The following is an 11,903-nucleotide window of genomic DNA, read 5'->3' on the forward strand; positions in this document are numbered from 1 at the left end:
ATTATATACCTATTACGCACATTATGCTGCATTCATATCTGTAATTAGGGGCATTTAACATGTATACAGCTAACATTTCCAACGCCTTTATGTATCTACAGATAATAATTGCTAGGTAAATACTAAATACACTTTAAAATAAACATTATAATCAATAGATCACAACTCACAGAAAAATATAATATTTGTCTCTAATAATAAAACTACAAAGCGGGGTAAAGAATAGAGCTTGTATACACGCTCGATGTACATTTGTCTAATTTTCTTTTATGTTCTCATTTTCATTCACTGAAACTAAATGATGTATCATTTTTGCCGTGCCTTAATTAAAAGTGAAAAGGAAATATATTTTCATTTCTTTAGTGCTATTTTAAAGGTACTAAATACTAATGCACTGTTCTCCATCAATACAACAGATTCATCTTTTATGTCGTACCAAAAAGATCGAAAGAAGTAATGACTAATGATATGAAAAATTAGTTACCTAGCTAATGCAAATATATCCAGGTAATACAACGACTGTGGCGTATTGAATAGATAATATGATACCTGCTGGTAGAAGACGTTGTTGCTGTTCTGAAGAATATTTTACGCTACGTAAAAGTGCCTCGGTTTACGAGATACTCAACATTTTTGAAAATTAAAAAAAAATACAACCTTTGTCACTCTTTTTGATGTCAACACTCCTCTAATATAACTACAGTTTCATATTATAATCCATTTATTTGACTACACCCTGTAGACTGTATATTTGTAATCTGTATATAATTGAATGAAATGAATAAATGTTGTCTGTGGCAGCGGTTCGGTCCCGGGCGCGTCGCCGGGCTACGAGCTGACGGCGGGCGCGGGCTCGGCGGGCGGCGAGGGCGCCGTGCCACACGCGCCGCACGCGCTGCCGCACCCGCCCGCGCACGTCGAGCCGCGCAAGAGGAAACCGCCGCCGTAGTGAGTACCATCATCATCATCATCATCGGCCTAATATGTTCCCACTGCGGAGACAAGCCATACCTAATCGACTACGCTGGCCAAGTGCGGGTTCGCAAATGCCACAAGTCTTCGCACTATTGATTCATTGACGTCACGGAGCAACACAAGCGAAAGCCTTGTACGGGATGAGATGGTGCCGTGTGTGAAAATTGTCCTGGAATATTCATTAATTTATTTTTACATTTTCTGAGGTTTCGTGATATCCCTGGAGATTTGGTAAAATCTCCAGTTCTTGCGAAATATGTATTGCACAACGTTTTCAAACTTTTAAACACATAAAGAGTCACTCACACACGCACGACTACAGTTTTCTTTTGTTATATAATATGTAATAATACGAGCTGGCTCGTACGAGCAATTTTGTCTCCGTAACTATTTTGTCTCTCCCACCCATGGGCTAGTATGAAAGTGCGCGCACGTAGCGACGCAACTCCCCACACAAATTGATGGGAGAGACAAAACAGTTGCGGATACAAAGTTGCTCGTGCGCGCTGGCTCTAAGCGACAAGGGCTTCTTATTGCGTAATTGAGTAATTTTACTTCTGAATATAATGATATATACCCGCTAGTAGGCATATTGAAATCTTGATGGTTATAAATATTTGCCATTGCATAACAGAAAACTCGTAGGTATGTCAATCCCAACAGGTTTCAATCTCTGAACATAGTCTGCTATTTCATATCCTTTCACTAACCATAAGATGGTACATAAATTTAATATGTAGTTGTGAATTGTGATGTGGAAATACACGTAGTAACTGCTTTCTTTTCTAACTGCTGTCTTTTTTTATAATCTCACTAGTCGCATACTTTACTGTAGGTACATAATGTAGTATTCATGCTATTTGCAGCAACATTTTATTGAGTTGCATAATTTACATAACTGCGTGTTATTTGTGCTTTGTTATGTTTACTCTGCTAATCTCATGTACGAGCCAAACGTGGTGTAATAGAGCTTTGTTCATACGAGTAATGCAAATAGTTTTTACAGCTGCACTCTTTACCCACTTTGAAATATTGAATAATGCATCATTTTAAATATAGGTACTACTCTTATAGTGTACGTTTTACGTGCAAAATATCTGCATTCAAATCCTATTTTTTAATTCGAAAACACGTACCTAGATCTAAAATTAATAGTTAAAAAACGTTCTTGTCTTTTTTGAAAAAGTAAAAAATATCATATAAACGATGAGTTCTCGTGTCAGTTCTGAAGGATACGAGCTGTCGAGCTGCGAGCTGGGCCTGTCGGTGCCGCCCGCGCCCGCAGCCGGCCCGCCGCCGCAGCCCGCCAGCGCCACACGCAAGAGGAAACCGTCTTCTTAGTGAGTACACTCTAATTAGATTTCTTCAACATTGTCACGCACCGAAAAATATTTATTTATTAAGACACTATTACTTGTTACATACAATTAGTGAAAAAATAACGAAATTTATTTCTGAAAGAATCTGTGTCGTAGGAACTCGTGATTCCAATTTCCAATGTCTCGTCGAGTTGCTTAAAATATCAATATAGTTGTTGAATCCCCAGGAAGTTGTTCATGTCGAAATTATTTGCGACTGTATCAACACTCTTATTTATTTGCAATAGATGAAGTCGAAATAGGTGCTCGCTAGCTATAGAGTCGGTGCGTTATTTGGCTTCAGTCCCCGAAGGAGCCAATTACGGGTCCCGCTGACCCGCCGGCGCTCATTGTGTCCGCGCACCTGCCCGCTCGCCCACCAGGCTTGATGGAATATTATATACATTATACACCCTATAACTTATTACACTTTGCAACCCTTTCTTACATTTCAACAAAGGGTTGCTGGAGAATCATTCGTAGGTGGCGAGAAAGTTTATTGATTTTATTTGGTAGTACAATTAACTCTGGAGATGATAGAACTAAAATGCAATCAGTCCTTTTATAAATTAATTAAATCGCAGCATATAGTGAAAATACTTTTCATTAACTCCAAGAAAATAGTTAAAATTTTATTATAAGTAGGTTATTCATGATCGAATAGTGAGTCTAGATAATAATCATTTAAATAAAAATTGTTTTACAATTTTAGTTCAGGGACCACATACGATGACGATGGCGGAGAAGACGCACGGTCCTCCCGCACATTACCGGACAAAAAGTAAGTTTTTCATATTCGAATTTATTGGGGATTTAGTAATATAATAATACTAATAATTATATTTATACTTGATAATTATTTGTTATTTGCCTTTTTGTCATGCAAATGTATCTAGCCTCTGCGAATGTTATGCTCCGCTACTTTTTACATTGTGCTTTATCTTTTCCAAAGTACAATTTCCAAGATTATCTGTGATGACGTGTGTGTTGTATTGCGCGTGTCTGACTGTGCCTCCCGAACGACGCAGACAGAACCACAGCGAGATCGAGAAGCGGCGGCGCGACAAGATGAACACGTACATCTCGGAGCTGAGCGCGATGGTGCCGATGTGCGGCGCGATGGCGCGCAAGCTGGACAAGCTGACGGTGCTGCGCATGGCCGTGCAGCACCTGCGCTCGGTGCGCGGCGCGCTGTCGGCCGGCCCGCTGGCGGCGCGCCCGCGGCCCGCCTTCCTGTCCGAGCGCGAGCTCAACGCGCTGCTGCTGCGCGCGGCGCACGACTGCTTCCTCATGGTCGTGGGCTGCGACCGCGGCCGCCTGCTCTACGTCTCCGCCAGCGTCACGCGCATGCTGCACTACGATCAGGTCATAACAAGCTCCTTTCTACCGTTATTGTTTATTTCATCATTTTTATAAAAATGTGGGACATGATGACTATTCTTTTCTTTTAGTCGTCCGTATGGACCATAAGATCATCTCTTTCATGTGTATGTATTTGTTTAAAATTGTCATTCATTCAGTCAAATAGCAGATTTGACCAGATGACGGCGACATATGTATATACGAAAAAAAAAAACGGTCCTGAATCAGTAAATTCAGAATAACTTCACCGATTTCATGAAATATTCTGGCCAATGTTTATGATAAACATTCAACGCGTTTCATATAAACCTACCGATAATTTAACATCATCTTAATCTCATCATAACTAAACGAGAACATAACATTCCAGTCAGAACTGCTGGGACAGAGCCTGTTCGACATCCTGAACCCGAAGGACGTGTCCAAAGTTAAGGAGCAGCTGTCCTCGTCAGACCTCAGCCCAAGGGAGCGGCTCATTGATGCTAAGAGTTAGTACTGACGCATAATGCACTTCATTTATATATTCGTTCATTTTGTATGCGTAGGAGTAGATAGGAATACTTGGATAACTTTCATTAATTATTATCAACTAATAGACAAAATAATAGCTATTTTCCATACTATAAAGTATAATTTGGCAAGTATTCTGGTATTCAAATAGCAGATTTTTTATTTAATATGCCTGATATTATTAAAAGGTTTTTTTTTTCTATAAAATACATATCCAGGACAAAAGCTTTTCACGCCACCTGAATTCTGAAATCATTTAACCTGCTTAATGTAATTAAGCCCGGTATTTCCTGCAGGCCTTTTAGCTCACCTCAGTTTATTTTGCAAACAGTGCATTATCGCATAAAGTACTCTAACGATAATGCAGTATAGAGACTGCCACGTGAAAATGTACAACAGAGCTGAGACTAATGGATGTTTACAAAACGTTACACATCACATAATATGACCTGCTTACTATTGAACTTCAAGAATAAGGTAAAAAGGTGCGTTAATAGGAAAGTGAGATGAATTCCTAGAAGATTTAATGTAAGAACATTCTTATCCAGGAGACTTAGCCCTATTTTTTAAAGAAGGATCAGTTGCTTGTAAGTTTAAGGGCTAAATAATTTTGCAGAAATCCTAGTTGGGCGAAATAATATGATAACGTGAGATATAATAGAGGTTTCATCTAAGCTCCGTCTAGGTTACAAGTGTATCGACAGCCGTCTCGCTTTCAGTTGTTGCCATTATTTGAAATTTCGCATTATATTATAACGCATATTCGTTCCAACCTCGTCTAGCCATGAAATTCAGGTTCAAATAACTGAATTGCTAAATAGAATATAGACTTGGAAAATATGTGTATCTCCAAAAATGTACTATGATCCATTCTTTGTGGTCCCAGTAATGAAATCAAACTTCGAGTTGTTTCAGTTTATAGTAAATCAATATCACTTGGACGTGCAAATTTATTTTAAATCTATTAGAAATTGAGTAACTTTTTTATCGTTTCATATGATGAATTGTTGAATGAATGTGGGACCAAGAGAAACGTATCGCCTAGCATTAAAATTGTTAAATGATCCTTGGTCCGGCACACTAGTTCTGTCGTGGCAGACCAAGCAACCCACTCGCCGTGCCCGTCGCCCGCCCCACTCGATCCCATGTGTGTGACGTGGCACAGGTGGGTGAAGGGGGCGGGGCGATGGGGCCAGGCGCGACGGGTACATGAGGTGCTGTATGCGCAGCGATGTTGCCAGTGAAGGCGGACGTGGTGTCGGGCGCGTCGCGGCTGTGCCCGGGCGCGCGCCGCTCGTTCTGCTGCCGCATCAAGTGCCGCCAGGAGCGCGCCGACGAGGTCAAGGAGGAGGACAAGGCGCGCAAGAAGGCCAACGAGCGCAAGTACTGCGTTGTGCAGTGCACAGGTTAGTATTATTCGCTTATTGGAAATGATGGAGTTGATGTTAGAAATACAAATTTAAGAAATTGAACTCATATGCTTAGTTTTGCCAATAATAGAAGTCTGTGGTTTAAGTGCTTATATTGAGACATTTAATTTATTAATTTAACCTCAAAACCCCTATTTAATAGGCAAAATACGTGGCTTCCGCTGAAGGCGTGGTGTTTCCAAGAATATAAATTAAATTTATTAAATTGCAGCGGCGCGCCTAATAGGCTTACTTCCGCGCCTCTTTGCTTGCAATCGTAATTTAATTCGATTTAGTCCTGATATTTCTGTCCGCTCGTCTTGATAGTATCTATCTAATTACATTTATAATGTTTGCAAATTTATTATTATATTGAAGCTTATCAACAAGACATGCCAGTTTGGTATAAATTTAAAGTTGAAAAAATATAAAATTTGAAAAATGTAGAAAAAATTTTAAGATACATAATAGTAACACATTTATACCATAAATTTTTTCTATCTAGTATAAAGTCATTGATAGTTTGAAAATCATTTAGAAGTCCAATGTAACTTTACGAAACAAACAAATTGCGTGTTTTATAATACCGACTACGTCTCACTCAGGGTACCTTAAATCGTGGGCACCAGCGGAGATGTCGGAGTGTGGCGGAGGGGAGACGGGCGCGGAGGACGAGGCGTGCACGCTGTCGTGCCTCGTGGCGGTGGGGCGCGCGCTGCCCGCCCCCGCGCCGCCCGCGCCCCCCGCGCCCCTGCTGCAGTTCGTGTCCCGCCACGCGCCCGACGGCAAGTTCCTCTTTGTGGACCAGCGGTGAGTGGCCTCACATACTTACAGGTTAACCTTGTGCACATGCTTACAGGTGCTGACTACTGATAGTGATAAATGGACGTTACATTTTGAAACACTTACTCCAAATGAGAATGAACAAAAGTAGTCCAAATATCCACCACTAACGAGACCTATGTTGACTTATAGTCCACTTAATATAGAGTAACTTTCATTTTAGCACAAAAAAAAGTAAGCTGTCAGTAAAAAGTTACGACCATAAGAAAAATATTAATACATATTTTAATTTTGTTTTACTTGACTATTTATTTAAATCCATTTTAATTGTGCACAAGTAGCTACTCTTTATGCGCCACTAATGATAATTCATCAATAACACCGCGCAAGTTGGTGATAGCACAATTTTACTAGTTTCGTTTTAGTTTTATTAGTTTTATTTTTTTCACATGGTCGAGAAACAATTTCTAAATATACTGTTCATGTTTATCAGGCATGCGAACTGTGGGTTGCTGTGCCCATGTGATGGTAATTGTACAGCTTCCAGCTGCGAATCAAGACAATATTATTGTTGATGATGGTTAGCTATGTCCACACTATGCACTTTCATCTTCAACTTTCGCCTTCATCTTTCTATTCAACTTTCGTTTGTCGCTTTCAATATTTAATTCAATATTGAATGCGTTAACGAACGCAACGCCAATATACTTAGTCATTTAGTTCATTCGTAGTTTGTCAGCTTGTGGAAACATGTGCGACGACAACATTTTATTTAGTGGAATATGTGCTACTTACTTGGTCATAAAAAATTCCAGAAAAAAAAGAACCAAGCGAAAGTTTTGGATACGAGGCTATTACAATAATCGAAGTAATGTGATTATGAGAGAACTACGAGAAGATAAAGATATTCTTTTTAAAAATTTTACACATATGTCTGAAAAAAAATTCGATAGACTTTTGAAATTGGTTATACATCATCTTGTTGTTGAACGCTTTGTGGCACAGAAATCCACCAGACGCGGGAAACGTCTTTCGCAGCGCGCGCTGTGCTTTCAACTGTCAAAAACGCATGCGTCAAGGGCATGCGGGCTGTTGAGATATATAATGTTAATTTTTAATCATGTGTTTTAATTAGACACGAATAAAACTATTGTGTAGCATTCTTGCGTTTTATTTCTTCCGAACAAAGTCTATTTCAGCGAGAATCTAACATGGGACACCAAGCGGTATGACACGACATGTGTAGATTAGTTCAAAATGTCCAATGGACAGAATGATATTTACGACATTTTTAGGAAAGAAAATTAGTGTAACATTTTTTCGTTACGCGGGACATTTTTCCGTTACGCGGGACATTTTTCCGTTACGCGTCATCTTTTTCTTATCCCTACCACACGTGATTCGACTTATTTCTGTAAAGTTGCTTATAGTAAATTATTTTTTGAAAAATAAGGTCATAAAGAAGTTTCACTTCTTACGTGTGTACACTAATACACGCACATTTTTTTTTGTTTTCAACTTTAAAAAAAGAAAATCAGCTTGATTGTTATTTAGGCTTCTTACTTAACTTTCAACTGAGCGAACCAATTTTGAGAATTTTTTCATTGAAAGCTGGTACTTACCTCCTTAGTGATTCCATCTATTTGGTGCTATTAAGTTGTAATTGGTGAACTGGAAATGACGCGTGTGATGTGTGTGTGCAGGGTGACGATGGCGCTGGGGTTCCTGCCGCAGGAGCTGCTGGGCACGAGCCTGTACGAGTACGTGTGGGCGGGCGAGCTGGGCGCGGTGGCGCGCACGCACAAGGCGGCGCTGCTGCGGCGCTCGCCCGCGCGCTCGCCGCCCTACTGCTTCCGCCGCAAGGACGGCCTCTACGCGCGCCTCGCCACGCACTTCAAGCCCTTCCGGTACTCTACTACCGTACACACTTCTATACCTTACGTTCCCTATTACTTGCGAAAGAGGGCGACGACGATCACTTAACACCAGTTTGTCCACTGTTCACATAAAAAACTTAACCTTGCCTTTATCTTAAATATGAAAAATATGTTAGGGAAAATAAAATTTAGGGCGTCGACATACCTTTGCTGTTCGGGTAACAATGAGCTTCATGAATAGGGATAAAATTGTTAATTTGAAAAGATTCGTAGATTACATCCCATTGCGCCTTTTATAAAAATGTTAATATGATGGAATTAAAACGTTTATAATTTAAAGCAACCCGTGGACAAAAGATGTAGAGAGCCTAGTGGCCAACAACACAGTGGTGGCAATCACCGCCGAGCCGCCCACCGAGGCCGGGTTTGATGACGAGGCATACAAGAACGCAGTAAATCACACGGCCGTGTCGTCGCGATCAGGTAACTTGATAAATTGCAATAAAGAAAATCTTGTTTGGTTCTTGTTCCACAAACTTCGTACAAATTTCAACATATTGTATAAAATTTGTTGAAATTTGTACGAAGCATGTTTTATAAAAAAGTCAATATTACACGGAAAATCTTATTGTTATCGTCACTCAAATTAATTTGAAAAATTATATAGTAATATTATTGAGCTACCTAAAATATTTCAAGTATATTTGGTTGCTGTTACTAAACGTAATAGCCGTGATATAAAGGAAAATCCGATTGTATATTACGAGACTACACTAGAGTAGCTAGAGTGGCACCAACACGTATATACGTACGTTCCAGAAGGCTCGGAGGGCTTGACGGAGGCGGACGTGGAGATGCAGCGGCTGATCGACTCGCAGCTGGAGTCGCACAAGGTGGGCTCCACCATCGCCGAGGAGGCCCTGCGCCGCTCCTCCGCCGACTTCTCGCCCGACCTGCCCGCCGACCTGCTGCAGGACGCGCTCTTTGGGCACCAGGTGACACGGACCATACATACACACGCACGCATGCACACGAAACTCGCACGCATTCAACTAATATATGTATGTTCAAGTGCACGCACGCGCATGCACGTACATGCGTGTGCGTACAGTTTCGTATACCTTTATATTTTCTTTTTTAAACCACGTTCTCTTGTTTATTTTTAATTTTTAACCACTGATTCCACGTTGCATTGAAGGAAAGCGGTAAAAAGGTTGCACCCAATACTTTTGTCGCACATCAAAATATAATAATTATATTATATTCTATCTCAAAATCCTTATGAAACGAGATCTCTACTTCAATAACAAAAAATGCATGGTACAAGGCACGAGTGTGATATTTAAACAAACTTTTAAAAAATATGACTATTAATATTATTTTTCAAAAAATTTGGATTTAAAATGCTGTTCGTTGATCAAATATCTACAAATAAGACAAAAGGATTTTCTGGTAGGCAACAACCACAACCTCTGTTATGGTCTATGTGGGCGACGCAACCTGCTTGCCACCAGGCACTGCGGCTGCTCGTTTAACATAAAAAAAGGATATTATTAACCATCTTCTTTTATGTTAACTTGTTTTGAATTTGGTACACACAATATTCTGTCTTTGCCTTTTATTGATTTGCAACTTTTTTATTTATACCTAAGGAACGCCATAAACGTTTCGGAATCTCAAGTCTGTTTAAAAAGGGGTAGATGTTGTGAATACATAAGCTACTTGAAAGAACGTGCCCTTGCTTGTCAACAGTTCCCGTGGTAGGCAGCTGCCTTACCACAGACACACAGCTGCCTAACCCATGTAGAGCACACCCGACACAGACTGACGGCCTCCCGACACCCGACACCCGACACCCGACACCCGTCCGCTCCACAGAAGTCTATCATCATCCCATACTTACCTGTCTCATTCCATTTTAATAAACACACTTCGAGCAGTTCATGTATTTTTCTTTTAAACCTAGTATAAGTTAGCTTTTTTGTGTTATAAGTTTGATTGATGCACTTCCGGGTAAGATATTTTATAATTTACTTGCTTGGTTAGTCTGTCTTCTATTTTACTCTATGTATGCACGATTTGGAGACCAGTTTGCTTTTGTTGTTCGGAATGTTTAGTCAAAAAAAATCAGACTGAAGATGCTATTATAATATTGCCTGTTCTTCTTTGTAAGAAATGCAGTAGTCGTTTTCTTTATAATAATACAAGAAAGTACTGTTGCTAATATTAATGATTTTGTACCGTAGGAAACAAATGTCGCCCATAGCTTACCTCTTGGAGTAATATCATTCACAACGTTGATGAAGATGTAGTAATTGTTATATTTGATTACTCGGGTGAAACTTATTAATTTCATTTTATCGCAATACAAGTAAATGCATGAGTAACAACATACGATTTAATAAGTACTCTATTTTCGCTAAAAATATTAAATTCTGTCTATTGTCATATAAAATGGCAGCGGGCGGCAGATTTTATTGGTGCCACAAAACAATTTAAACACAATCTAACTTTAAACCAGAGATCTGTCACTTTAATAGTAATAGTAAGACGGTATAAGTCTGTATTTAAAACACATATTGTTTTAACTTGTCTGTCGCTCGTTGTGACCGTTGGTCAGTGGGAGTGTAACAGCGCGTGTGTGCGTGTGCAGTCGAGCCTGGTGGACTCGGTGCTGGGCGCGGAGCTGGGCGCGTACGGCGCGGCGCACGTGCGCAACAACGTGCCGCTGAGCGCGGCGGGCGCGGCGGGCTCGCCCCCCCCGCAGCCCGCCGCCGACGGGCCGATGCCGGCCGCGGGGCCCGCCGGCACGCCGCCGCCCGCCAGCCCGCCGCTGCCCATCGATGGCAACGGGGAGGCCGCCATGGCGGTCATCATGAGCCTGCTGGAGGCGGACGCGGGGCTCGGCGGGCCTGTCAACTTCTCCGGCCTGCCCTGGCCGCTGCCCTGAGCTGCCTCGAGCCGACGACTTTTGTTATGTCGATTTAGACTTTGTATTTATGTAAAAAAAGTCACAGTCAGTGGTGTACTGTATATATTGAAAATTTCTTTGTTCAAAAATCAGTCTCAAAGACGTCCTGCGTATTGCATTTAAAGTAATGGTTGACTAAGTTAAACTCCGCTTTTGTACAAATTTTAGGTTGTAGCGTTAGGAGTGTGCTGTATCGCGTATATGCTGTCGTTCAAAGCTTTAGACGTTCTAGTTGATAAGATTGAAATAATTAAAAAAAAATCTTCTCACTAGCAAACAATCATACAGCACTATTCCTAACTAAGTTACCATTCTCTTCAGTGTGACTTCCAAGATACAATTATAAAGTAATTCATATATAATTAATTTGTAACTAATTATAAAATTATTTAAATTTGTATTATTTTCTAATAAGTTATTAGAAAATAATACAAATACACGTACAACCTACCATTTAAAATGAAATCCTTTTATTATTTTCTAGTATAAATCAGGATTCACCGTTTTTTTTATTTAATTGAATGACTTTGTATATTATGGCCTTATTTTAATATAAGGGAACATTCGCTCAAAGAGTCTTACTCGATAGAGAGCATTACGCACAGTTCGTCATGTAGTTACAATAATGCCCATAATAAATCATTTGTGGGTGGTTAGA

General features: G+C 40.3%; 1 protein-coding gene across 7 annotated transcripts in view; it reads left to right on the forward strand.

Moving 5' to 3' along the window:
* Positions 1 to 11,687, forward strand: part of LOC123705614 (protein cycle) — an 81,500-nt gene extending 69,813 nt beyond the window's left edge. For 4 of the 7 annotated variants that reach the window (XM_045654490.1, XM_045654492.1, XM_045654491.1 and 1 more), the window contains 11 exons: positions 802 to 948; positions 2,199 to 2,315; positions 3,046 to 3,114; positions 3,362 to 3,698; positions 4,066 to 4,183; positions 5,435 to 5,611; positions 6,220 to 6,424; positions 8,101 to 8,304; positions 8,615 to 8,757; positions 9,094 to 9,269; positions 10,928 to 11,687. In XM_045654490.1, the coding sequence (XP_045510446.1) occupies positions 802 to 948; positions 2,199 to 2,315; positions 3,046 to 3,114; positions 3,362 to 3,698; positions 4,066 to 4,183; positions 5,435 to 5,611; positions 6,220 to 6,424; positions 8,101 to 8,304; positions 8,615 to 8,757; positions 9,094 to 9,269; positions 10,928 to 11,224 (1,990 nt within the window). In that variant the 3' untranslated portion in view covers positions 11,225 to 11,687. The other 3 variants (XM_045654488.1, XM_045654489.1, XM_045654493.1) reach the window with 3 other exon arrangements.
* The last annotated feature ends 216 nt before the right edge of the window (positions 11,688 to 11,903 follow it).

Source organism: Colias croceus, chromosome Z (genome assembly GCF_905220415.1).
Source record: "Colias croceus chromosome Z, ilColCroc2.1".
Lineage (NCBI taxonomy): Eukaryota > Metazoa > Arthropoda > Insecta > Lepidoptera > Pieridae > Colias > Colias croceus.